Source organism: Rosa rugosa, chromosome 6, assembly GCF_958449725.1.
Source record: "Rosa rugosa chromosome 6, drRosRugo1.1, whole genome shotgun sequence".
Taxonomy (NCBI): Eukaryota; Viridiplantae; Streptophyta; class Magnoliopsida; order Rosales; family Rosaceae; genus Rosa; species Rosa rugosa.
Window position 1 is genome coordinate 52,380,581 of NC_084825.1, and position 27,630 is coordinate 52,408,210.

Genomic DNA, 27,630 nt, shown 5'->3' on the forward strand with positions numbered 1-27,630 from the left:
AAGGAGCACTCACCGTGGTTAAAAGTTTGTTCGAATGAGGAGATGCAACTTCAGTTTTGATGGAATGGAGTCTGTAATCACTTGCTTAATATGTTAGCTCAGTTAATTTACGCATAATACTCGTAATTTTTTCGATCAAGGGGGTATGACTATGTATTATAATACTCATATTATAGTTGTAGGACTGTATTGTTTCAAAAATACTTTCACATTTTGCATTCTTCATCATGGTTTCTGATACATACAATACAATTCATCATGGATACACTATACTGGAGATAACATTGTTGCTGGTGACTGATTATGAGCTGATAAGTGATTTGAGTTTCTAACTAGCGATGATCTCTGCTAAGTAACTGATTATTTGTCATCGCCTTGTAGGAATATGGTAGCGAGTATTAAGGTAGCGATTTCTTCACACAACCCAGAATATGATCTCCTAATCCTCAGGTTGCTCGCCATTCCTCTCCCCGCCTCACTTCTTCACGCAAGCAATCGCTGTTAAAGTTTACATTGATTCTGCTTCCTGGTTCACCATAGCAGAAAGGCTACATAAGCAATGTTATTGTGTTCAATGTGATTCTGCAGACTGAAGATGAGACCAGTATTCCTTGACAAGCTGCCCGAATAGTGAGCCTTCTCTTTTCATTAGTTTCGTTGGCTCATCATACTCCACTATTTTCCCTGTAATATATCACAGCATTTCCTTCATTATCAGTAATAGCTATAGAAACATAGTTTTTCTTTAGCTGTGCATTAAATCAATGAAACTCACTGTCACTAATGGCAAGGACCATCCTGTGAGCTACTGTAATAACTGTACAATCTGCAAATTCAGTCCGTATAGTCTTCTGTTAAATCATATCAGTTGCATTGTCGATGGAAGATGTTGCTTCATCAAGCACCAATACCTGACTTCTCCTTAAAAGAGCACGGAACTGCCTTTGCCCCATCCTCCAGTTTGATCCATCTTCCACAACTGAAGGAGGCAAATACGTCATCACTTAATGTTGCTGATCACAATTTCAAAGGCAAAACTGATACGCCAAAACCTTACCTAAAGAGTCTAAGCCGCCTTCTTTTTCTTGAACAGCCTCCTGAAGCTGACACTTCCCAAGAACCTTCAAAATGAAAACATAACTCTGATTAGAATAATCAACCAAGAAGGAATATTACAGAAAACAAGCGAAATAAATTTCAGTAATACCTCCCATATTTCATGGTCTGAATGTTGATATAAGGGATCCAACTTGTATCTCACAGTCCCATTGAAGAGAGTAGGGTCTTGAGGTATTATTCCAAATCTTGACCTCAGATCATGAAGTCCTATAGTAGAGATGTCAATGCCATCGACTATAACCTTCCCTCCAGCTGGCTCTACCAGACGAAATAGAGCACCGATTAGTGTAGACTTCCCACTGCCTGTCCGGCCAACAATCCCAAGCTTATGTCCTCCTTCAAAAACACAATTGATCCGTCAAAGAACAAGTGGTGTGTCATCCCTATATCTCATCTGTTTTGACATCAAATAAGTCTCAGTAGTAACCTTCTTCAACGTAAACGATTGGTTTTCAATGCTAAAGACACCAGTATTTACCTGCAAATTTTGTATCTCCACGTTTCCTACAACAGGCCAGTTGGGAGGTGGACGGTTCCTCTATAACTTCAGGGGCTTCGTTTGGTACATGTGTGTATTGATTTAGTCTTTCAACCGAAATTATGTAATTTGCTATAGTGCACTGGTTTTGAATTGAATAGATCAATGACATGTTTAATGAAAGACCATAAGAAAGCGCCATTCCAATAAACCCTCCAGTTACGTAGCAATTTATATAAGAATAATAACTATAAGTCCAGTCACTGGCTTCCAGAAAAATTTAGGAAAACTAAGCAGAGCTAAAAGTTCCAGTTGGAAGCAAAACCATACAGAGTGCTGCAGAGGCGAGAACTGCTGCGCAAATTATTTCTAACCGTTGAATCAACCACTCATTTGCTGCAAAACTATGAAAAAATGGGCTAGCATTTGTGTCAATGAGGTGAAAATTCTTTGCCAAGAAGCGGTCTTCTTCGTTGAAAGCTCTTATTGTAATGGCGCCTGATACAGACTCTGCTAGATGGTTTGCTACAAGGACTTAGTTGTTCCATTGATCCTCATCAACTCCTTTGCAGTGGAAAAGTAATATTTCTGAAAGGAAGACGTGCTGTGTCATATAAAGAAGTTTCCACGCAAAAGAACATGCTGTGCTCGTTCAATTTCAAATTCCAACAAGGTATAAAAGAAGCTAAAATAGCATACCTATAGCTGAATTGCCAGAAAGACCAATGGTATGGAAACAAACAGGACTTGCCATGTAACAGCAGCTAGTACTCCAAGATTGGAGTAAGCATTTATGGTAGCTCCACAAGCAAAGACCAGGCTGAATGGAATATCAAGATCTACGATACTTGGATCAGATGAAAGCTAAACAATCAAAATGCAGTACATAAAACAATTAGGTCGTTTTTAAGTCCTCAGTCTATAATTAAAGTTTCTAGTTAAAATGCATGCCCGACTTAGTATCCTTCCCAGAGGCGTTGAGTCATAGAAAGACATGGGTGCACGAAATAGAGAGTCTAGTAGCTGAGAAAATAAAGCCCTTGATGCCTCAAGACCCAAAACAACTGTTAACAGAGATCTGAACAGTAAAATAAATGTTGCAGAAAATCCAATCAACAGGTAGACCAAGATCAATTGCGATGAGCTAACATTGGGATTATCAACATTAGCAGCCATCCAAGAGTTCTGTGCTATCTGACTAATAACAAACGTCAGGTGTAAAAGAACAGCGGCTGAGAAGTACAAGACCCGTTTGTTCTGTTTCAGATACTATCTGTATGGCCTCGAACCAGTGTCTCCTATTTCCCTCTCTTCTATCTTAATCAGCTGGTCACCTTTATTTCCTTTCAATTTCTTCTCTACATAAGCCTTCTTAATCTCTCCGGATGATGTTCCAGAATTTTGGACAGAAGGGACATGTGAAAGCCTTTCAGAACCAGTAGTTTCTTTGTGTGCATTGACAAGGTCCTGAAACTCTTGGCTCGAGGCCAATAACTGATAATAAGGAGATGCTTGCAGATGACAGAGAATTAGACTTTTCATGTTTTGTAGTTTTTCTTTATCAGACACTAGTAATGATTATGATTATCCACCTTTGGTTAAGCGTCCTAATAGCTTCCAGAGATTATTTGGCATATACCTGAGAAAAGCTCCATGCCAAGATATTCATCACATCTGATATTCCAAGATTCAATTGTGCTCTAACCTTCTTACTATGATCCCCAAAAATCTTCGACGAAACCCCAATCTCTGGATAAATCAAACCAAACGGAACAAGAGCCGAACCAAGCACAATCGAATCAGAGGAGCTAATCCCCCTTTCAAAAAAAACCACATTTCAATCCAGCCTCATTCTCACCACACTCCAATTCATACCTAACATCAACCCAACTCAATTGAATGTCTCTACTACCAAATGCCTCATCCACGTTCTCGATCCGCTGGGTTCGGCCGTAGTCGGAGATTGGATCGCCGGAATTTGAATCCGCCGCCATCGCCATCTGAACACAAATCTCACTGAGCTATAGCAACTATGGGGTTGAAGAAGCAAAACGACGTCGTGGAGGTTTTGGTGGGAAATGAAAATTGGTCTTTGGCGGGTTAACTTCGGTTTTCAAATCACCGCCTTACAATATGATCCAACGGCGGATATCAAAACTGCCTTTAGATAACGTGTTTTGTTCATAATATCATACTCATCAAGCTGTTAATAGACTCGATACCGCTCGAATTCGATTTGTATTCCGACTTGTTTTTAGTTCGCTTGACTCGTGTTCATAATATATATGACTCAAATTTAAGCTCAAATATATAAGCTTGTCAAGAAAATGAGCCGAGTTTTCTAATAAAAATCAATAATTTTTTATTATCTTTCTTTTCAATTCAAAAAAAATTTAAGCATGGCCGTGTAATAGAAAATGACAACACTTGTGCAGTAATTAAATTAGATGTGTGCAACAATTGAATCAAACTCTAACTTACTAATTTAGATTATTATTTGATTTAAAATTTTCTCCTTCTTGTTTGATTTTATTAATTTAGAGTCAATTTAGCCAAATTTGGCCGACACTAATTCAAGCTCGAATTCGTCTAATACTCAAGCGGGACGGAGCCAAGCTCGAGTTTCTTAAAAATAAATATATTCAAGTCGAGTCGAGCTTGTGCTGCTTGAAAAAAAATCTTCCAAGTTCAAGTCTAAACTCTTGACTCAATAAAGTAATTGAGCCAAACTGGATAAAAAGTAATTGAGCCGAGTTTAATCACCTTGATGTTCACTTTGGCTCGGCTGTTATATATGATCCAACGGCTGATATTAATAACTGCCTTTAGATAACGAGTTTGTTGTTATCCTACTCAGCTCAAAGCTGAAAGCTCTCTCTCTCTCTGAAAAATGTCGACCGTCTTCTTCTCCGTTTCGAATTTCATCTTCTTCTCAAATCCAAACTACTCTGTTCGCTATTCAATTTCTCCTAAAGCGACGTCGTTTCGGCTCGTTCGGTCTCCGAGAAGGCTCGCGACTCCGGTGTTTTCGAAGTCGTCGGAGGCGGAGGAGGTCTCGGCGGCGCCGGAGGACGAGTGGCTGAAGAGGCTACCGGACAAGAAGAAGCCTCTGTACTCTCACAGTCTTCCTTGCATTGAGGCCTGGCTGAGAAGCTTGGGGTTTTTCCAGAGCAGAGAGGACCGGGCCGTTTGGCTGATCGAAAAGCCCGAGTGGCATGCCCAGCTCTCTCTCGACGTCACCGATCTCTATGTCAGGTTAGGGTTTCTGCTCTCTCTCTCTCCCTCAATCTCTCTAAGTTTGAGTTTTTGGATTGCTGATAGTTGGTGGTTAGGGATGTAGTGTACTAGTAGTGTTCGTATTTTTTTGAATTTTTTAGAAAAGGTCCGGAATTGATGAGGTTTTGAGTCGAAATTTTTACGAATCGGAGGTGTTGTGTTGCGGTTTCGAATGGTGTAGAACAGCAAATGTTACCTGCTGCTGTAGTAATAGAATTCTTTTCGGGATAAATTCGTCATGAAGATGTAAAGTTTTTATTTTGGGGTATGTTTAAATCATAGTTTGCTGATGGTAATGGGATTGCAGTTTCAAGTTTGGAACTTTCAATTTGTGTGAGTGGGTGAGTTACTATATCAGCTTGACCTAGCTGATCAGTTAAGCTGGAGGACAAGGGTTCCTCTGAAACGTAGAATAGGAATAATATAGCATTTTTGTTTGAATTTCATAAAAGCTTGATCAGGTTAGATTGTAAAGCGTAACTACTACAAGACAAGGTTTCAATTCTTTATCGTAGTAAATGGGGAAACTTTCCAGAAAAAGAAAAGAAAGAAAAGCAATTTCTTATGATTTTAATAAGTTGTTTTGGCTCTGTACGTGTGGAGTTTTGATCACTTTTTTGAGGATTGAGTTTGTTACTAGCTTATTATCAAATAGGAAGATCATGTTGGTTGATAAAATACATAGTATGCCGTATATGCCTATACTGGTGTTTGCAACAGTATATTTAGTTTAGTCATAGGAAAAGGAAACAAATGCAGTACACGATATTGATTTCAAGTCTCTCTATGAGCTCCAAGAGCTAGGGTCAGGGTCAGTCATTCATGAACACAAGTGTGGTAATTGTGTACGGTAAGGTTTGTATGGTGTATCATCAACACATTGTGCACTTAATGCCTCATAATTTCTTGTCTTAGAATCACTATTCATATTACTGCAAGTATGATTGAGAAGTTATTATCGATCTCAACATCAAAATGATACATATTCAGTAGATTAGGGATTTAACTTCTCACAAAGGACATAATCATGATCTTTAAGGAATCAAGATGTCCATAATTGATTCCATTCCTTGGGAATTTCTATTCCGCATGACCTAGTAATAATTGCAGAAAAGAGAGAATTTGAGAATCAAGATGCTTTTCAGACCAAAAAAAAAAAAAAAAGAGAATAAAGATGCTTTAGTCTCTTACTGCCTGAGGCAGCTCACAATTTCCTTTCTTGATGACTACTGTGTCTTAATCATATTGCCTATAGAAAACGCTCCCCTGCTGTGTTTTCATACCTGTGCTCTATATCATTGATTGAAATTGATGCTTTAGACTGTTCTACTATATTAGTATATTGAATGTTAGGAATGTTGAAGAGTGCACTTGTGATGCAGGTATCTAAAGACTGGACCTGGAAATCTTGAAAAGGATATGGAGAGGAGGTTTAGCTATGCACTGAGCAGAGAGGACATCGAAAATGCAGTGCTTGGAGGTCCCTGATAACAAGAAATAGTATTCTTGCTGGTATTTGTTTTGCTTCTGAAGGCACTAATTAACCTCATTGGTTATTCCGTTATTGTACTTGTGTGAAAGGTACTTTCTAATCCTGTGAAAGTGCCCATCAGCTTATTAATAATAGGATACGTTTTTGGGTAAAAAGGGATACTTGAACATTGTCCTTTTAGAAGGCAGCTTTTTTAGGAATATGATCTTTCTATTTGTGCTATTTATGAATTGTGTTGTTGCTACTTGCTACTCGGTTATAGCCCCGATAAATTCTTAATGTGATTCTGCAGGTCATCTCAGTCAGTATTCCTTTTATAAAATAGGGAGTGAATTTCACTACCCTAAAATTAACCAATTTCATAAGATTTAATTTAGGAATATGGTCTTCCTATCTCCACCTTCTAACCATTGTGCTTTATTTCTATAGTTTACATTGATCATGCTTCCTGATTCACTATTTTCATGGCTACACAAGAAATATTGTTTCATTCAATGAGATTCTGCAGACTGGAGATGAGACCAGTACTCCTTGACAAGCTGCCCAAACAGCGAGCCTTCTCTCTTCATCAACCTCATTGGCTCATCATACTCCATTATCTTTCCTGCAAAACAATGGAAAACATTTGCTTCATTAACACTAATGGATGCAAAGATATGGATTTTCTTAGATGAACATTAAACCGAATTAACTCACCATCGCTAATGGCAAGAACCATTGTGCAATCCATCACAGTTGGTATCCTGTGAGCTACTGTAATTACTGTACAAGCTTCAAACTCAGTCCTTATAGTCTTCTGCAGGATCGTATCAGTTGCATTGTCGATGGATGCAGTTGCTTCATCAAGCACCAATACCCGACTTCTCCTTAGAAGAGCGCGCCCGAGGCAGAACAGTTGCCTTTGCCCCATGCTCCAGTTTGATCCATCATCCACAACTGTAACAGAAGCTGATCATGATTTACAAAGAAAAGGTACACACCACATACTGATACTAATAGAACAACATAACCTTACCTAACGAGTCTAAGCCTTTTTCTTTCTCCTCAACAACCTCTCGAAGCTGACACTTTCCAAGAACCTTCAAAATGCACAAGATAAATCTCGGCTTAGTCCAAATAAACAACCGAAAAGCTACATTACCGGAAACAAGCATTACAGAACTTGATTCTCACCTCCCATATTTTCTGGTCTGAATGTTGAGATAAGGGGTCCAAATTGTATCTGACGGTGCCATTAAAGAGAGTAGGGTCTTGAGGTATTATTCCAAATCTTGACCTCAGATCATGAAGTCCTATAGTGCAGATGTCAATGCCATCGACTATGATCTTCCCTCCGGTTGGCTCGACCAGCCGAAATAGAGCACCGATGAGTGTAGACTTCCCACTGCCTGTCCGGCCAACAATACCAATCTTATGTCCTCCTTCAAAAACACAACTAATCCCTCGAAGAACAAGTGGTGTGTCATCCCTATATCTAATCTGTTTTGACATCAAATATGTCTCAGTAACCTTCTTCAACATAAACGATTGGTTTTGAATGCTAAAGACGCTAGTAAATTACCTGCAAATTTTGTATCTCCACTTTTCCTACAACAGGCCAGTTGGCCGGTGGACGGTTTCCCTCTATTACTTCCGGGGCTTCACTTGGAATGTGCATGTATTGATTTAGTCTTTCAACAGAAATGATGTAATTTGCTATAGTGCACTGGTTCTGAATTGAGTTGATCAAGGACACATTTAGTGATAGACCATAAGAAAGTGCCATCCCAATAAACCCTGCAGTAACATAGTCAATGCCAAAACTCTCAAAAAACCAGTAGCTTAAGCTCCAGGCACTTCCAGAAAAATTTAGAGAAGCTTACCAGAGGTAAAGGTTCCATGAGGAAGCAAAACCATACAAAGTGCTGCAGAGGCAAGAACCGATGCGCTGATTATCTCTAATCGTTGGATTAACCACTCATTTGCAGAAAAGCTGTGGAAATAAGGACTAGCATTTGTGTCAATGAGGTGAAAGCTCTTTGCCGAGAAGCGCTCTTCTTCATTGAAAGCTCTAATGGTAATGGCTCCCGATACAGACTCTGCTAGATGGTTTGCTACAAAGGACTTAGTTGTTCCATTGATCCTCATCAACTCTTTTGCAGTGGAAAAGTAATATTTCTGAAAATAAGAAATGTCATGTTGAATCATTTTCTATTCAGACAAAACAAATCGCTCTGGTCTTTTCAATTCAAATTCAAATTTAGATAACATATGAAAGAATCTCACCTGTAGCTGAATTGCGACATAGACCATTGGTATGGAGACAAACAAGACTTGCCAGGTAACAACAGTCAATACTCCAAGATTGCAATAGGCATTCATGGTAGCTCCACAAGCAAATACTATGCTGAATGGAATATCAAGATCTGTGATACTCAGATCAGATGAAACCTAAACATGAAACAGTACAGTACATAAAGCTATTAGTATCTTTTATGCCTCATAGTCTGTACTTCATAAACCAAAGTTTCTATTTGAAATACATACACGACTAAGTATCCTTCCCAGAGGTGTTGAGTCATAGAATGACATGGGTGCATGAAAAAGGGAGTTTAGTAGTTGTGAGAACAACGACTTTGATGTCTCAAGACCCCCAACAACTGCTGCAAGAGATCTAAACAGAAAAATAAATGTTGCGGAGAATCCAATTGATAAGTAAACCACAAGCAACCGCAATGTGCTAATACTCGGATTATCAACATTAGCAGCCATCCAAGAGTTCTGTGCAATCTGACTCATAATAAAAGTGAAGTGGAGGCAAACGGCAATTGAGAAGTACAAGAACCCTTTGTTCTGTTTCAGATACAGTATGTATGGCTTAAAACCTGTGTCTCCTGTTTCTCTCTCTTCTAGTTTAATCAATTGGTCACCTTTATTTTCTTTTAATGGCTTCTCAACATAACTCTTCTTAATCTCTCTAGATGATATTCCAGAATTTTGTGCAGAAGTGACATCTGAAAGCCTTTCGGAACCAGCAGTTTCTTTGTGCGCATTGACAAGGTCCTGGAATTCTTGGCTTAAAGCCAATAGATGCTGATAAGGAGCTGCTTGTAGGATCTCCCCATCCATCATCAACTGTTAACAAAATTCAAATTTAAAATCATTGCGATCGACCAACAGCTCTGCTAATGATAACAAACATGAATAGCACAGAACATGCAGGACAAGACCAAAACGAAATCAAATGCACTCAACAATTAATATATTGGTTTTGCATACAAAATAATGAAAATATTTAGAGTTAGAGAAGACTGACCAAAACGAAATCAAATGCAGGCAGGAAATCAACTTGATGGGTCACAAGTAGAACTGTCTTGCCTGAAAGTGCTTCCATTACATATTCCTGCCAATGTACAAGTTAGCTTTCAGTATAAGCAATAAGTAAATCAAAGAAGGCACAGCCGAAGTTTGGAAAGTAAATTTACATTAAATAAGTTTGTGGCAGTATGCGCATCAACAGCACTGAATGGATCATCCAAGAGATATATATCAGCATCCTGATAGAGAGCGCGTGCAAGTTGGATCCGCTGCTTCTGACCTCCACTTAGATTCACCCCTCTCTCTCCTATTTCAGTAAGGTCACCATAGGGAAGCAGCTCAAGGTCCTTTACTAGTGAGCATCTCTCAAGCGTCTCTCGGTATCTCTGACTATCCATACAAGAACCAAAGAGAATATTTTCTTGTATGGTTCCTGACTGGATCCATGCTGTTTGAGAAACATAGGCAATCTTCCCATAAACTTGAATCTGAAAGTCGATAAAGAAAATGCTATGGTTATATTTATGTATATTGTTCTTTTTAAAGAAATTGACAACTAGATTGACCCCATTTAGAAAGATTAATATGCTAACAGAACAGGGAAAAGTAGCAACTTACATTTCCTTGCACATTTGGAATTTCTCCAAGAATTGCAGCTAGAAGACTTGATTTGCCTGAGCCGACTTCACCACATATAGCCACCTTTTCACCAGGTCTAACCTCTAAATTTATATTTCTCAGTATGGGCTTCGATAAATTCTCTTCCCATGAAAAATTAGCTGACTTAATTTCAATGGAGTTAGCTACATTCTTCATGTTGCACTTCCGGACATTTGAAGTTTGCAGCTCAGGTGCCTCAAGGAATTTCACAATACGACCAAATGCAACCTTGGCTTGAATCACAACTGCAAAAACATCAGGTATGGTTCGAATGGGGTCCTGAACAAGTCTCAAAGTTGAGATAAAAGTGAAAACATTGTTTGCATGTAACGGAATTTTGAGAAAATAGCATGCCCCAAATGTTGCAGTAGAGACCAAAACAGGAGTTGACCAAAATAGATAAGTACTATATGCTCTTCTTAACAGCATTGCAGATAACCATTTGTGCTCCTCCTTCCTTAACTTCTCTATTGCCTTCTTGAAATGTGTTTCCCATGCATATAACTTTAAGACCTTCATGTTCACTAGAGCCTCAGAACTAGCCTTGAGCCTTTCATCTTGAGCCTTCATAAGCTTACTCTGGAACTTATGTTGTAGCTTAGCAACTGGAGCATTGCAAATCACACTCAAAAGTATCACCACCAAGGCTGCAAATGTAGCCAGGCCGACTGCACGGAAAAGAATTACCAAAGAAAAACAGAGCTGGACGCTAGTAGTCCAAGTCTGATGGAACCAAAATGGAAACTCTCCAATCCTATAAGCATCCACAGTAACATAATTCATGATCTCACCACCTGAGTGTGCCAGCTTAGCAGCATTAGATAATCTCAATTGCTTTTTGTAAATGGCTGCTGTCAGCAAAGACCTAACTTTCAAACCAATAAGCCTGCACCTGAAGTACCACTGTCTTTGTGACAAGGATTCAATGGTTTTCGAGACAAAAAGTGCTCCGGCTAACAGATAACCTTCGTGCTCGAAACTTTCATTTCCCTCCGCAACCAAAATGAAGGCATTGAGAAGCAAAGGACCAGCACAAATAGTGAGTATCTTCAGCAAAGCAAAGAAACCAGATAGTAAAATCTCCTTCCAGTGGCATAGGATTATAGTCTTTAATACTGATGGCTGGGAAGATGGCTCAATTTGTTTCTGCTTGCTCAGTTGCTCCAAGAACATCGAATAGCAACTTTCTGCTCTATCTTCCTTGCGCAACTTCGGTATATCTTCATCCTCCAGTGTTTTCTCCCTACCTCTTTTCATCAATGAATTTAACCACCAAAATGACATTTTACTGAACAATCCAGCTTTGCTAAATGGGGTTGCATGATCATTACCTTTACTAATACCATTGGACTCACCATTGAGAGGGGCATAAAGGCCATTGTCACTGACCTCATCACCATCTTCATACTTATACCCCTTGAAAACACATAACAGCAACAATGCTGCTCCTGGGAAAGTCAGGATATCTAGTACTATCTTAACTGACATTTCATTTCTGAAAATGACAGCGAAGAGCGATAGAGCAAAGACAACTCCAGAGAACAAAAAAGCAAGGATGCACAACAGTCTTGAAGGTTGTCTTGGAAGTTGCTGCAACCTGATGCTTAGAGTTAAGCTCAAAACCAACCATGTGAAGCCTTGAAAAAGACCAAGTAACCACCAATTCAAAGGCAAAGCTGTATGTGTATTCCTCAGCTTCTCTTCTAAATTCCAGGCTCCCAAGCACAAGTACACAAATCCAAGAGCGCCATTGAAAATGGCCGAGACTATTTGCCAACTCGAAAAGCCTAGAAATCGTGCTGGAACATGAACTCTTTTTGATGACTTGATAAACATACTGAACAAGAGCGCCACAAGAAGAACTATGTCTAGGAAAATTATCAAAGCGTGATTAATGCATGAAGAAGGATGAACCAGAAACCGAAAACTCAAACTCTCAGAACCTCCAGATTCCCCACAAAATCCACTCCATAAGTCCTCCATCATCCTTTTCAGTTACTATAGACCTCTAGTGCTCTTCTTACTCTGCATAGTATGCAACACAAGAAAATATACTAAGAAAATTTGCATGACAAACTCAAAACTACCAAAACAACCCAGAAAGCATGAAAGCTTGTTATCAAAACTAAAACCAAAGAGCATCAAAGACAGTATCGTTTTATCATAATGAGTAGAGAAATGTAAAGAGCATACCAAAGAGAACTGGCCCAAGAGAACAGAAGGTCATCTCTCTTAGGCCACACAAAGCAGCAGTAGCAGCAGAAAGTCAGAAACTATGATTCTACTACGTAACCCAATTTATCACTCAGCAAACTCTCTGACCTCAACAGCTCTACTGCTCAGAAATTCAACCATCCCCTACAAATGAGGAAGAAAACAGCAATCCCAGATCAGCAACTTATTATAAAAAAAGTTCCACAATACACACGTGAAAATGAGTTAAGATCCAGTCGGCATTTAAATCTTGCTTTTGTTTTGTACCAATAATTACAGCAACATGACAATATGGCAAAGCACTCAAAACGAATCAAACAACTTGACAATATGGTAATACAACTAGTTAAGAAGTGGGTGTCCGTATTACCAGAAATGCCACTATATATTATGCTTCAGCTTGACAACCAAGTTTTCAGTAGTCAAAGAATTTACGTCTTCGAACTAGTATTTTTGAATGAGAGTGAACAAATCCATCCCCCCGGATTTATTAAAAAAGAAGAAAGAAAAAATGACTAACTAGAGAGAGGAGGACATGAAACCTAACTTGAAAGACTACTAGTAAATTTCTATGTGATTTAAAAAGAAATGTGTGAGGGGGCAATCATTTCACCAAACATGTGAGGGCCAATAACGAATCAAATTGTTGAAGAGGATCTCAGTTTTGTGGCTCATGCAAAACAATTAATTGTTATTGGGTCCAGAGGCTGATCATGACACGGATTGGTGAATAATGTCTGGGTTTGTGGCCATGCGTTGCTGTTTTAGTCATAAAGAGCTTGTACTCTAGTGAGTCACCAATTTGGACAAAGCTGGACGATGATCCGGGTCGGAATCACAAATGGCGTCATGGCCTACGTATGACTCGGCATTTATATGTCGGCATATTCTCTCTTTTCTATTCAAATTATTATCGAATGATGTAATAGACAGAGTGGTTCGAGAAGCATTCACCGTGGTTAAAAACTTGTTCTAGTGAGGAGGTGCAACCTCAGTTTTGATAGAATGGAGTCTCTAATCTTTTTTTTTTTTTCAATTAAATAGAGGATTAGGCGATATTAGTTCCTCTGCGACAGCCGATATGGGGTGACTGGCACCCACCCACAATCTCGAAAGAAAGGGGGCCATCGCAACCGGGAACCCACCGCCCATCCCTCGATTTTATTTTATTAAAAAAGGAAAAGAAAACACAAGAGGAGAGAGGGGGACAAGAACCAAAACCTCTCTGAAAACAAAATGAAATAAAGTACTCAAAGTGAGCACTGAGCTAAAATAGTTACAAACTAATGAATAGAGCAATCATGCAGCAGAAACCACCGTTGCATGAAATCAATCAAGCACTTCAGAATTAGCTAATACCGAAATTCGGTAACCCTTGCAGATTGTGAACAAAGGCAGCTGATGCACAAGGAGGGCAAGAGTCCCACCAATAATGCCCCTCATGATCCACCCCATAGTTAGCTAAGCAATCAGCCACTTGATTCCCTTCTCGATAAATATGTGAAAACTGAATCTGCATAGAGGAGAGAATGGTACAACAATTGACCCAATCAACACTTAGACGCCAAGGGACTGAGTAATTTTTATTGGCAAGAAAGTGAATTGCTACCGCTGAATCACACTCAATCCAGAGAGAAGTCCATCCTTTTCCTGATGCTATTGAAACTGCATGAATAATGGCTTGAAGCTCTGCTTCTAGGGCAGTAGCAATACCCAAGGAACCAGCAAAACAACCCATACAATTACCCAAGTGATCACGAAAAATACCTCCATAGCCCGCGAGTCCAGGCGTCCCACGAGCAGCACCATCTGTATTAACCTTTAATTGAAAAGCACAAGGAGCATGCTAATTTACCTCACGAATTTGATGTGATCTTGAGGCTCTACCGCTGATTCTAAGAGCACTGAAAATACAAAGCTCATCTACTGAGTTACGCATAATTCCTAAACCCCAAGAATCAACCTCTCGAATTTGCTGCTTGATAGAGCGAATCAAATAATCAGTAGTTAAGCGACGCTCATCAAAATTAACGGATAGAATTTCTAGCCTCCCAAAGAGAGTAGAAGCCAGCTCCCATCATTCCCCACCATAGCAATTGCAATTGAGTACCAAAACCATGTTGCAGTGGGTAAGAGAAGAAATCATATATATCCAGGAAATGAATACTGACTTTAAACCAAGATAAAACTGCAGACCATACCTTCAGAGAGAGAGCACTCAAAAAAAAGGTGGTGGGCAGTCTCAGCAGATGCATGACAGAGAGAGCACATAGAAGCAAAAGAAAAGCCTCGCTGAAGTAAGAGATCATCTGTTAAAAGCTTACCATGAAGAAATTTCCATAGAGTAACAGAGTTTCGAGGACGAAAGCATTGACGCCAAACCCATCTATCCCAAAGAACAATTGCCTGTTTACTCCTCTTGAACTCATAGGCTATAGATAAAGATAAACTCCCATCAGAAGAATCCAACCACACCAGCTTATCCTCTAATCACTTGCTTAATATGTTAGCTCAGTTAATTCTTTCGATCAAGGGGGCATGATACTCGTATTATATTTGTAGGACTCTAATGTTTCAAAAATACTTTTACATTTTGCATTCTTCATCATGGTTCTTGATACATACAATGATAAAATACAATTCATCATGGATATACTATATACTGGATATTACATTGTTTTTGGTGACTGATTATGAGCTGATAAGTGATTTGAGTTTCTAACTAGCAATGATCTCTGCTAAGAGCCGATTATTTGTCATCGCCTTGTAGGAATGTGGTAGTGACTACTCGCAACCTTCTTCAAACAATCCAGAATATATATGATCTCCTAATCCTCAGGTTGCTCGCCATTCCTCTCCCAGCCTCACTTTTTCAATCGAGCAATTGCTGTTATAGTTTACATTGATCCTGCTTCCTGGTTTACCATAGCAGAAAGGCTACATAAGAAATATTGTCGCGTTCAATGTGATTCTGCAGACTGGAGATGAGACCAGTATTCCTTGACAAGCTGCCCGAATAGTGAGCCTTCTCTTTTCATTAGGTTCATTGGCTCATCATACTCCACTATTTTCCCTGCAATGATTTGCAACATTCGCAGTCGCTATCAGTAATAGGTAAATAGACATTGTGTTTCTTTAGCTGTGCATTAAACCAATGAAACTCACCATCACTAATGGCAAGGACCATTGTGCAATCCATCACAGTCGGTATCCTGTGAGCTACTGTAATAACTGTACAATCTGCAAATTCAGTCCGTATAGTCTTCTGTAAAATCATATCAGTTGCATTGTCGATGGAAGCTGTTGCTTCATCAAGCACCAATACCCGACTTCTCCTCAAAAGAGCACGGCCCAAACAGAACAACTGCCTTTGCCCCATGCTCCAGTTTGATCCATCTTCCACAACTGAAGGAGGCAAATAGGTCATCACTTAATGTTGCTGATCACAATTTCAAAAGCAAAACTGATACACCAAAACCTTACCTAAAGAGTCTAAGCCGCCTTCTTTTTCTTGAACAGCCTCCCGAAGCTGACACTTCCCAAGAACCTTCAAAATGAAAAGATAGCTCTCTGATAAAAATAATCAACCGAGAAGGAATACAGAAAACAAGCAAAATAATTTTGAGTAATACCTCCCATATTTCATGGTCTGAATGTTGATATAAGGGATCCAAATTGTATCTCACAGTCCCATTGAAGAGAGTAGGGTCTTGAGGTATTATTCCAAATCTTGACCTCAGATCATGAAGTCCTATAGTAGAGATGTCAATGCCATCGACTATAATCTTCCCTCCGGCTGGCTCCACCAGACGAAATAGAGCACCGATTAGTGTAGACTTCCCACTGCCTGTCCGGCCAACAATACCAATCTTATGTCCTCCTTCAAAAACACAACTGATCCCTCGAAGAACAAGTGGTGTGTCATCCCTATATCTTATCTGTTTTGACATCAAATAAGTCTCAGTAACCTTCTTCAACATAAACGATTGGTTTTCAATGCTAAAGACACCAGTTTTACCTGCAAATTTTGTATTTCCACTTTTCCTACAACAGGCCAGTTGGGAGGTGGACGGTTTCCCTCTATGACTTCAGGGGCTTCGCTTGGTACATGTGTGTATTGATTTAGTCTTTCAACAGAAATTATGTAATTTGCTACAGTGCACTGGTTTTGAATTGAATAGATCAATGACATGTTTAATGAAAGACCATAAGAAAGAGCCATTCCAATAAACCCTGCAGTTACGTAGCAATTTATATAAGAATAATAACTATAAGTCCAGTCACTGGCTTCCAGAAAAATTTAGGAAAACTTACCAGAGCTAAAAGTTCCAGTTGGAAGCAAAACCATACAGAGTGCTGCAGAGGCGAGAACTGCTGCGCAAATTATTTCTAACCGTTGAATCAACCACTCATTTGCTGCAAAACTATGAAAAAATGGGCTAGCATTTGTGTCAATGAGGTGAAAATTCTTTGCCAAGAAGCGGTCTTCTTCATTGAAAGCTCTTATTGTAATGGCGCCTGATACAGACTCTGCTAGATGGTTTGCTACAAAAGACTTAGTTGTTCCATTGATCCTCATCAACTCCTTGGCAGTGGAAAAGTAATATTTCTGAAAGGAAGACATGCTGTGTCATATAAAGAAGTTTCCACGCAAAAGAACATGCTTTGCTCGTTCAATTTCAAATTCCAACAAGATATAAAAGAAGCTCAAATAGCATACCTGTAGCTGAATTGCCAGAAAGACCATTGGTATGGAAACAAACAGGACTTGCCATGTAACAGCAGCTAGTACTCCAAGATTGGAGTAAGCATTTATGGTAGCTCCACAAGCAAAGACCAGGCTGAATGGAATATCAAGATCTACGATACTTAGATCAGATGAAACCTAAACAATCAAAATGCAGTACATAAAACAATTAGGTCCTTTTAACTCCGCAGTCTATAATTAAAGTTTCTAGTTAAAATGCATACCCGACTTAGTATCCTTCCCAGAGGCGTTGAGTCATAGAAAGACATGGGTGCACGAAATAGAGAGTCTAGTAGCTGAGAAAATAAAGACTTTGATGCCTCAAGACCCAAAACAACTGTTAACAGAGATCTGAACAGCAAAATAAATGTTGCAGAAAATCCAATCGACAGGTAAACCACGATCAATTGCAATGAGCTAACATTGGGATTATCAACATTAGCAGCCATCCAAGAGTTCTGTGCTATCTGACTAATAACAAATGTCAGGTGTAAAAGAATAGCGGCTGAGAAGTACAAGACGCCTTTGTTCTGTCTCAGATACTGTTTATATGGCCTCAAACCAGTGTCTCCTATTTCTCTCTCTTCTATCTTAATCAACTGGTCACCTTTATTTCCTTTCAATTTCTTCTCTACATAAGCCTTCTTAATCTCTCTGGATGATGTTCCAGAATTTTGGACAGAAGGGACATCTACAAGCCTTTCAGAACCAGCAGTTTCTTTGTGTGCATTGACAAGGTCCTGAAACTCTTGGCTCGAGGCCAATAACTGATAATAAGGAGCTGCTTCAAGGATTTCCCCATCCAACATCAACTGTGAACAATATTTAACATGAAATTATTGTCTTGGACCAATAGCTTCTACTAATCGTAATCTTCAACAAATTAAACATAGAATGAAAAAGGGACTAGCCTTTGACGATATATAAATTTCAATTAAATTGATTCAAGCATAAGAGTAATAGATTTTAGAAAAAAATAGCCTGGATTTGAAATTAGCGTATTAGACTAACCAAGACTGAATCAAATGCAGGCAGGAAATCAACTTGATGGGTCACAAGTAAGACTGTCTTCCCTGAAAGTGCTTCCATAACATATTCCTGCCAATGTGAAAGTTAGCTTTCACCAAAAGCCAGAAGTACTTAATCAAAAGGGAAAGTGACAAGGTGTAGTTACATTAAATAGGTTAGTAGCAGTATGTGCATCAACAGCACTAAATGGATCATCCAAGAGATATATGTCAGCATTCTGATAGAGAGCACGAGCAAGTTGAATCCGCTGCTTCTGACCACCACTTAGATTGACCCCTCTCTCCCCTATTTCAGTGAGATCACCATAGGGCAGTAACTCAAGGTCCTTTACAAGTGAACATCTCTCAAGCGTTTCTCGGTATCTTTCACTATCCATAGCAGAACCAAATAGAATATTCTCCTGTATTGTCCCTGTCTGGATCCATGCTGTTTGAGAAACATAGGCAATCTTCCCAAAAACTTGAATCTGAAAGTCAATAAAGAGTACTTTACAATGTTTATCTATTTTTCAAGAAAATAAAAGACTAGATTGACTGCATTCAGAGATGTCACTGTGATAATAGAATACAAGCCTGTGGGAATTGCAGATGGAAAGAAATATAGCAACTTACAGTTCCTTCAACATTTGGAATTTCCCCGAGAATTGCAGCGAGGAGGCTTGATTTTCCTGAGCCAACTTCTCCACATATAGCCACCTTCTGACCAGGGCTAACCTCTAAATTTATATTTCTCAGTGTGGCCTTTGATAAATTATCCCATGAAAAACTAGCTGACTTAATAACAATGGAATGTGCTACATTCTTCATGTTGCACTTCCTGACATTTGAAGAGTGCAGCTCTGGTGCCTCAAGGAACTTCACAATACGCTCAAATGCAACCTTGGCTTGAATGACAACCCCAATAACCTCAGGTATAGATCGAATGGGGTCCTGAACAAGGCGCAAAGTTGCGACGAAAGTGAAAACATTGTTTGCATGCAATGGAATTCCGAGAAAATAGCATGCCCCAAATGTTGCAGCAGAGACCAAAACAGGAGATGACCAAAAGAGATAGGTGTTGTATGCTTTCCTTAGCTGTACAGCAGATAACCATTTATGCTCCTCCTTCCTCAATTTCTCTATTGCATTCTTGAAATGGGTTTCCCATGCATACAGTTTTAGTACCTTCATGTTTATAAGAGCTTCTGAACATGCCTTTAGTCTTTCATCTTGTGCCACCATAAGCTTACTTTGAAACCTATGTTGTAACTTAGCAAGTGGAGCATTACAAACAACAGTCAAAACTATCACTACCAATGATGCAAATGTGGCTAGGCCGACTGCACGGAAAAGAATTACCAAAGCAAAACAAAGCTGGAGGCTAGTTGTCCAAGTCTGATGGAACCAAAATGGGAATTCTCCAATCCTATAAGCATCCACAGTAACATAATTCATTATTTCACCACCAGAGTGTGTCAACTTAGCAGCATTTGATAATCTCAATTGCTTCTTGTAAATGGCTGCTGATAGCAAAGACCTAATTTTCAAACCAATAAGCCTGCATCTTAAGTACCATTGCCTTTGTGATAAAGATTCAATGGTCTTTGAAAAGAAAAGTGTTATGGCTAACACGTAACCTTCATATTTGAAACTTTCATTTCCCTCAGCAACCAAAATAAAGGCATTGAGAAGCAAAGGACCTGCAGAGAGAGTGACTATCTTAAGTAAAGCAAAGAAGCCAGATAGTAAAATCTCCTTCCAGTGGCATATGATTATCGTCTTCAACACTGATGGTTGGGAAGACGGATCAATTTCTTTCTGCCTGCTCAGTTGCTCCAAGAACAGCAGATAACAGCTTTCTGCTTGATCTTCCTCGCGTAACTTTGGTATATCTTCGTCCTCAAGAGTTTTCTCCCTACCCTTTTTCATCAATGAATTCAGCCACCAAAGTGACATTTTACTGAAAAATCCAGCTTTGGCAAATGGAGTAACATGATCTTCACCTTTACTAGTGACATTGGACTCACCATAAAGAGGAGTATAAAGGCCATTTCCATTGAGGCTCTCATCACCCTCTTCATGTATATAACCCTTATAAACACATAACAGTAACAATGCTGCTCCTGGAAAAGATAGGATATCTAGAACTATCTTCACAGATATTTCTTTTCCGAAAATGGCTGCGAAGAGCGATAGAGCACAGACAATTCCAGAAAACAGGAATGCAAGGATAGACAACAGTCTCGAAGGTTGCCTTGCAAGTAGTTTTCCCCTGATGCTCAGACTCAAACTCACCAACAGCCATGTTATCCCTTGAAACAAAGTAAGTAACCACCAATTCAAAGGCAAAGCAGATCCTGAATCCCTCAGCTTCTGTACTAAAATCCAGGTTCCCAAGCACAAGTACACAAATCCAAGACAGCCATTGACAATGGCAGACACTATTTGCAAACTGGAAAAGCCTCGAAACCGGGCTGGAATGTGAGCTGATTTGGATGATGATGACTTATGAAACATAGTGAACAAGAGCATTACTAACAGAACTATGTCCAAGCAAATTATCAACAAGTGATTGGTGCATGAAGAAGGATGGCCCAGAAAGTCAAAACTGGAAGGAGCAGATTCCCCACAATACAGAACCCACAAATCCTCCATCATCCTTCTAATTCTCTAAGAAGACATGCAATTAAAGAAGAAAAAATAAGAAAATTTGCCTTAACAAACATATAATAACCAAAGAACCCCATAGATAAGCTTTTTGCCTTTTTGGGTGGGAATTGAAAAGGCCACACAAAAGCAATGAACTTTACAGATGAGGCATAAAACTAGATTCTTTGTCATAATTAAAACCCAAAAAAAGCAGAAACACATTAGCTTTATATCAAAATAAGCTAAAAAAAATAATAAAGGGTATGTACCTTAATAAGAACCAGAAGCTCAACTAGTTCAAAACTTCAAACAAAGCAACAGAAGCAGAAACTATGATCCTACAAAGCAACCCAATTCATCACTCAGCAATGTTGAAGCTGAGAAATTCAACCATACTAATGAACGTGAAAGAAAGAAAGAAACAGAGATGGGCAAGTTATAAGCAGCCCCACATTACACACGTGAAAGCTTAAATCAAATATCCCATACGGCTTTTCTTTCGTTTAAAATAAGAGAAAGAAAACAATCTCGTTTTTGTTCTGCACTAATAAACAAAACCAATGAATAAAACAGAGGCTGGCATTCAAAGCAATACCAACAACTTTTATACACAGCGTATAATAATAAAGAAGAAGCAAAACAAATTGGGTGTGGGACTGACCAGGAATCCCAAGAAACCCGAAGCCTTCACCAACCAAATCTTTCTTTGGAAACAGAGGAATGTAGAATATCTGTAATCTTTGTTCCTTTCTTGTCTAGCTAGGTTTGTTTGTTTTAATTTCTAAGAAGATGAAGGTTGATGAAGGTGATGAAGATGAAGTTTCATTCTCTTTGGTTGTTTGAAGAGAGCAGAGAGAGTAGGTGAGAGTATTTGAGCCGACTGGAACAGAGGACGAGGTTGAAAGCGATGAAGATCGTAGTCGGAGTCAGATGGCGTCATGGCTCACGTCTCTCTCTCTTCTAACTTCTATATTTGCAGCCCCGCAGGTTTTACTGTGCGCCTTCCAATGGGGCAAATCACGTGTCATAAATGAAATAGGTACAATTGTTGGAAAAGAAAACCGCATTTTCTTTAATTCTCTTTCCTCTTTCCAAAGTTTAACCGGAACTCCGAGCGGGAACTAAGCTAATGATTCACGATTAAAAAAGTATTGATAATATTTCTCATTTTACGTTATGGCAAACAGAATTGATGCTTGGGGCCGGAGGCTGACTTAAAGCTTGATTGAATGAGTGTCATAGTTGGCTTGAGATTGGTCCCGATTAATTCACGGATTGCATCAACTATAATTGGAAGCTAGGGATCTTTTCTCCACTACCAATTTTTTTGTTTTATATTTTATATTCGTTCGGTCTATTAAATAAAAGTTGTTTCTCATTCTCAAACAAGAAAAAAAAAATAGAATCGATGCTTTTAAACATAGTGTAGATTAGTAACTTTATCAGAAATATCATCTGTTGATTTGAATATCGCGAGAAGCAAATTTTATACATGCTGTTTGTTATTAGTTTTCTAACTTTGTATAGAATCATAATACCAAATTTATAATTATATTTTCTTGAAAAGCTGTACCTTTAATGTGCATGTGGAAAGTAAGCAAACCATATGTCACACCGTTATCATTTTGATATTGTCCTGCCCAAGATAGATATAAAGAAGATGCACGTACCATATGTCTTCATCATATTATATAGTAAGGGCCCAGTCCAAATGCACCTCCCAAAACAGAAAAATAACTTAAACATGCAGACCATACATTGTCGTTTAATTATTTTATGATGAATGCTCATTAATGAGCATAGTTACTTCTATTTTTGTTTAAATTTGAGGGTCACTATTAGCCAAATGAGCAACACCGACAGATTTTTAACATATATACTTTTGCACTGATAAATGATCAATAAATTTTAAATTTATAGATAGTTAGATACAGTGTCATAAAAAAAAAAAAAAGTTAGATACAGACATTTGTGTGGACTGAATTACTCAGTCGTACATAAAAACATGCTCACACTATTATTCACTGAACTTGCCACACTTATATCTTCTCACAAATTTCTATATGTATCAAAAATTTTGATTTTCATTGATATATATATATATATATATATATATATATATATATTATTTATAAACAGATATCTGTCAAAAATAATAAAATTATAATTTGCAAAATAATTTTTATTCATACAGTCATCTCTAACAATGACTTTTCACGCTGTCATACATGTGAATGTGACAATAACACTAATAATTTATGAAATCTTACACAATAATCTGTAATAATCAATACTTTCCCACAAACACATGTCTTTTGATAGATAGATGGATGTGACAACAAGCATCAGCTTTTCAAGTTCAATGAATGAAAGAAAAAAAAAATTAGGGTAATCAAGGAGGAGTAATGGGATATATCAACTTCAGTGGACCAAGCTTTCTTCTTCTTAGCAATTTTAATGAGAGAAAGTATTCACTTTACTTGCATAAATAGAAATTAATGATTCAAGTATATATTTTTTATTATTATAAAAAAAAATATTTATAAACATCAGCTACTGAAATCTGCTGAATTTGTTAGTTCACTTATATGGTCGGAGTATAGAATTTTCCATTTTACTGATTTTTGCTCTTATATCCCAATGAGGAGAGCCCTGCCTCAGGCTTGAGAACTGAGAAGCAGGTCGGACCCTTCCAAACAGGTGGCTCGATCATTTGTTTTTGGCCATAGAAAAATAGTATCGATCTACCTTCGCACGTAATATTGGTAATAAGCGTAAAAGCATATTAGCAGTTGAGTAAACAATCATATATCCAAGTAGAAAAGAACCAAAAAACAATGACAACAGATCGAACGTCATCCCCGATCAATTAGCAAATAGCAACTAGTCAACCAACCACATATTATTATTCTAAACCCAGATTAGTTCGTGGTAGCTGTTATTCAACATGGGATGACTCACTTGGATTCCATCACATTGCACGCGGATCCATCGAAACGTGAACGAGTTGACAGTTTGATACCTATCGCATCACCCGACAAAGACAAGCTGGTTAATATTTGTTCCGTCTTTTCAATCCCAATCGATCAAAATCAATTCTCCACCAAATAATGGTCTTGTTTTTTCTGCTTGTAGTACACCATTCTTTAACTTTTGGCCCGGCCGGTCTCTGTAATAAACTAATAATACATGTTCGAGTTGGCATTCTGTGACTGGCGCTGGATTATCAAATCTTGTGGTATATTATTTAGCACTACTTTGTCGACTACTCGACCATTAAGCGCCAAAGACCCAAAGTCATAGTCAGTGCCAAATTGCTACACCGCCACCGAAGGATCATCATCATCGATCATTTTGTTTTGTATCCCTTTCATGAAGTCTTCGTATGTCAAGACCTTGTGTCGTAGAATTTCGCTCATCTATGGACTTGGCCCGCCGGAGAGAAGAGCGAGCCAAGAGCCCAAAATGTTGGACCTCTCAATGCTCTAAGAACAAAATGAGTAATATGAGAATCAGCAGGAGGCTACTTCAGTGGTTCTATGGGATTTTTTTTTTTTTTTTTTTGTATTTAAAAATTTATTAAAACATAAAATACAAAAGGGAGAGGGGGACATCAACCAAAACCCCTCCCAGAGAGGTGAAATAAAAGCTGAGGAAAAACTAACAGAAAAAGCAAAGCAAGGCTATAGTAGGATGTATGGGTGGGGTGGCTATAGCAGTTATAACACCCGCATATGCTAGCACTAGCCATAAGAAACAAACCAAGAGATTGAAAAACTACACCAGTGTCACAAGTCCACCATATAATCAAGGAACTTATAGGTGACTATGCAGCAACATGTAAAAGGAGCCACCATCGCCATGCTTCATAATTAAACCAATGAGCCCTTGCAGCATCATATCCAAGTACTACCAAACTTTGCATTATGAGAGAAAAAGCAGTACAGCAATTGAATATCACCTTGTCTTCTAGCTCAATTAAACCAAGTCCAAGAATATCAGACACAAGTCACACAACAAGACAGTGCAAACTTTTTAATATATTAATAATCAAACTGCTGAGAAAATCATCAATCTCATTGCTCCCATCAATGAGATTTGCAGAGCAGCAAAGGAAACCTATTTATGGGATATTAATTTGTTAGGAAATTTATAGTGCACATGCGATCAATTCTGCACAATTTTTTCACGTTCGTCAACTTCACTTGTAATCTTGTATCTATGAGTGGATGGAGATCCTCATTTTGGATACAATATTATTTTATCTCTGCATCTATGTAAGTATCAAGTACGAGAAAACACTCCATTCTAAAAAAAAATAAAAAAAAAAGTACAGAAAACACTCGCACACTTAATGTTATTGATCAATAAAAATAGGTAAACAAAGGATAAATCTGCCAAAAATTAAAACAACAAAACTAGATCCTCACTCAAACTCAAACTCCGCTCTTAACTGATTTACTAGTAATAGCTAGTAGCTAGTATAATCAAGTCTCAGAACAGATCATGCCGCACTGTTTCTTTTTCCAACTTTGGCAAGAAATCCAGCTTCAATAGGAGCAACTGATCGTGAAGCACAACACCTCTCGCATCTAAGATAGTTGAGCCGATTTTCTTTTGAAAGTCGAGTGTCTGGACGTTTGCACGCGAAGCAAATCACATATTGATTGGCATATTTTCTTAAGATTGCTCCGAAATTCTTAGGCGAAAATCTTCCCTTCACAACTAACCTCAGCTGTCCATCAAGCGATCCACTCGTCCCCAATTCAGCAAGCATGAAACTCATTACGTGATCCGGCTGCCTAACCATAGTCCTACAGTACTCCATGAAATTGACAAGAACAGTTTTTTTGGACCCTTCACGAAGAACTTGAGGAGGACTCAGAACTAGACCACACTTTTCTCCATCCGCAAGCTTCGGATTGTTGTCACGAAGCTTCATCAGCAACCTATCAAGAAGTTCTTCATATTCGTAGTCAGCCTCGCCAGTTTTTGTCTTCTCCAAAGTCGAGCTGTTCATGGAGGAATCATCAGTACTAGTACTCGATTCCTCAATTGCAATTGCCTTCTTCTTTTTCTTCTTTTTTGTAGGATCGAAGGTGGCTGCAGCCTGAGCCACCTTATCCTTCTTATCATTCAGATTGTTTTCCCCCATGTTTGATCTGAAACAAAGCTCTCTCAGATTGTGGTTGTCTTCCATGTTTGATCTTGAACAAAACTCTCTCAATGCTGCCATCTCTGTGCTCTTTGCCTCCCTGCATGTCTCTGCCTCTGCTTTGCTGCATATTGGTGCTTCTAATTTGTTTTCATCATTGTTTTGTTATGTGCTTCAATTTTGCTTTGCTAATTTGCTCTGTTTATTTTGTTGCCTATTTATAGGCACTCCTATACTTGACGCACAAGTAATTAATTAATTCTTTTTTCACAAGGAATCGTAGTGCCTTCACTGCCTAGCTTGAGTCTTAAGAAAGCTTCTATTGTGTATGTTGGAAGTAAAGGAAAACAGTGGTCAATGTTGGCTGCTGCCTACAGACTTTTTTGAGTGCATCTTTAACACACACACACACACACACATATCAGTTTTACGGTTTTACCATATATATCAGATTATCAGTTTCACCATTCACCTTAGCATTGGGATTAAAAACTACCAAATGAAGCTCTGGACTAATCCTTAATGTAGAAACAAGCTGCAAACGAATAGCATCTGTAAGAACATTCTCTGAACTCTCAAGCAATGGTATAGTATTATGTTGACCATGGAATTGTGGAAACCAATAACAGTATCACGAACAATACACAGGCCCGACAAGTACATTTTGCAGGCTCAAAATTTTTTCCGAACTGTACTTTGATCTCTGTAAATTATCAACATCATCCCAATAGGCCATCCCATCACAAATGCTAAGTTCCCACTGCAAATGAAGAGATGATGAGTTTGCAAAAGCTTCTCCATTACTAGTAATGCCAACTGCAGCTAATCTAATGGTGCGCTCATTTGCCACAGTAATGGGAGTGACACGAATTCTCCCTGAATTGCTGTCCTTATAACTTCAAGTTGATTTACTGGTTCATCAGCTATCAAAGCAATTGAGGTAGGAATGCTTCATGTAAGAGACAACGACACGTCAGCCACTGCAGGCATAGGATGGTCATCCCCAACAAGATTACCACGAACAATACTATAGGTTTCAACTTCCAAGCATCTCACATGAAACTCTGTACAGACTACTATAGGTCTCAGATAACCGTTGCACAGAAGCACCATCAATGTGACCATGTTCTTTATTTAAGATCTCCACAGTTTCCACAAACTCAACACCATTTTCCCACTGTTCGAGACCACCAAGAAGCATGACATACAGATGCCTTCCAGGGAAAAGGTACATCTTATCCAACTTTACCAATGGATTATCAGTTTCTAGCTGTTAGAGTCAAATAAAAAAAGTAACCACCATAATGATTTTCATCACCAGCCTGACGAACATTAAGTGGTGGATATGCCGCAATCAGTGAAGATGCTTTTAAGATAATAGGTCCATGAAAAGAGCTTTCAAAGTTGTGATATTCATTAGGCAATGTAGCATGAAAAGTAGCTCCACCAGAAGCAGAAGCATATAAATCTGCCCATGAACATGGAGAACCATAACTTGATCTATGGAACTCAGCATTCCCTAACATGTGTAAATCA

The 27,630-nt window shown here is 38.6% G+C and overlaps 4 protein-coding genes and 1 pseudogene across 5 annotated transcripts; 1 reads left to right on the plus strand and 4 right to left on the minus strand.

Moving 5' to 3' along the window:
- Positions 1-385: 385 nt before the first annotated feature.
- Positions 386-3,158, minus strand: LOC133717252 (ABC transporter C family member 10-like; annotated as a pseudogene).
- A 1,271-nt stretch (positions 3,159-4,429) lies between these two features.
- On the plus strand, positions 4,430-6,589 carry LOC133717253 (uncharacterized). Its single transcript, XM_062143939.1, has 2 exons — positions 4,430-4,852; positions 6,256-6,589. The coding sequence occupies exons 1-2, from the start codon at positions 4,488-4,490 to the stop codon at positions 6,359-6,361; spliced, it is 471 nt and encodes a 156-aa protein (XP_061999923.1). The 5' UTR covers positions 4,430-4,487; the 3' UTR covers positions 6,362-6,589.
- A 122-nt stretch (positions 6,590-6,711) lies between these two features.
- On the minus strand, positions 6,712-13,141 carry LOC133717249 (ABC transporter C family member 10-like). Of its 2 annotated transcripts, none has more exons than XM_062143935.1 (13): positions 12,907-13,141; positions 12,516-12,680; positions 10,281-12,347; positions 9,830-10,150; positions 9,661-9,747; positions 8,892-9,479; positions 8,631-8,795; positions 8,228-8,522; positions 7,927-8,141; positions 7,539-7,844; positions 7,381-7,444; positions 7,062-7,301; positions 6,712-6,969 (listed from the first exon to the last, which is right to left on the minus strand). In XM_062143935.1, exons 3-13 carry the CDS (start codon positions 12,306-12,308, stop codon positions 6,857-6,859), a joined length of 4,422 nt encoding a protein of 1,473 aa, XP_061999919.1. In that variant the 5' UTR covers positions 12,309-12,347; positions 12,516-12,680; positions 12,907-13,141; the 3' UTR covers positions 6,712-6,856. The 2 variants fall into 2 exon arrangements, with proteins under 2 accessions (XP_061999919.1, XP_061999920.1); XM_062143936.1 differs by lacking the exon at positions 12,907-13,141 and adding an exon at positions 12,804-12,884.
- A 1,965-nt stretch (positions 13,142-15,106) lies between these two features.
- Positions 15,107-21,873, minus strand: LOC133717251 (ABC transporter C family member 10-like). Its single transcript, XM_062143937.1, has 13 exons — positions 21,601-21,873; positions 21,209-21,277; positions 18,924-20,960; positions 18,458-18,778; positions 18,295-18,381; positions 17,508-18,095; positions 17,257-17,421; positions 16,851-17,145; positions 16,555-16,769; positions 16,169-16,474; positions 16,020-16,083; positions 15,702-15,941; positions 15,107-15,609 (listed from the first exon to the last, which is right to left on the minus strand). The coding sequence occupies exons 3-13, from the start codon at positions 20,946-20,948 to the stop codon at positions 15,497-15,499; spliced, it is 4,419 nt and encodes a 1,472-aa protein (XP_061999921.1). The 5' UTR covers positions 20,949-20,960; positions 21,209-21,277; positions 21,601-21,873; the 3' UTR covers positions 15,107-15,496.
- Positions 21,874-25,258: 3,385 nt separating this feature from the next.
- On the minus strand, positions 25,259-26,430 carry LOC133717430 (eukaryotic translation initiation factor 2 subunit beta-like). The gene has a single exon (XM_062144139.1). It carries the CDS (start codon positions 26,173-26,175, stop codon positions 25,444-25,446), a length of 732 nt encoding a protein of 243 aa, XP_062000123.1. The 5' UTR covers positions 26,176-26,430; the 3' UTR covers positions 25,259-25,443.
- Positions 26,431-27,630: the final 1,200 nt, after the last annotated feature.

Bases quoted from the DNA above. Each gene is read 5' to 3' on its own strand.
- LOC133717253 (XM_062143939.1), top strand. From the start codon at position 4,488: ATGTCGACCGTCTTCTTCTCCGTTTCGAATTTCATCTTCTTCTCAAAT. The intron at 4,853-6,255 runs GTTAGGGTTTCT...CTTGTGATGCAG, and splicing joins GTCACCGATCTCTATGTCAG to GTATCTAAAGACTGGACCTG.
- LOC133717249 (XM_062143935.1), bottom strand. From the start codon at position 12,308: ATGATGGAGGACTTATGGAGTGGATTTTGTGGGGAATCTGGAGGTTCT. The intron at 8,796-8,891 runs GTATGTATTTCA...TTTCATGTTTAG, and splicing joins TGGGAAGGATACTTAGTCGT to GTTTCATCTGATCTGAGTAT. The intron at 6,970-7,061 runs GTGAGTTAATTC...ATTGTTTTGCAG, and splicing joins GGTTCTTGCCATTAGCGATG to GAAAGATAATGGAGTATGAT.
- LOC133717251 (XM_062143937.1), bottom strand. From the start codon at position 20,948: ATGATGGAGGATTTGTGGGTTCTGTATTGTGGGGAATCTGCTCCTTCC. The intron at 16,770-16,850 runs GTAAGTTTTCCT...ACGTAACTGCAG, and splicing joins AACTGGAACTTTTAGCTCTG to GGTTTATTGGAATGGCTCTT. The intron at 15,610-15,701 runs GTGAGTTTCATT...AAATCATTGCAG, and splicing joins GGTCCTTGCCATTAGTGATG to GGAAAATAGTGGAGTATGAT.
- LOC133717430 (XM_062144139.1), bottom strand. From the start codon at position 26,175: ATGGCAGCATTGAGAGAGTTTTGTTCAAGATCAAACATGGAAGACAAC.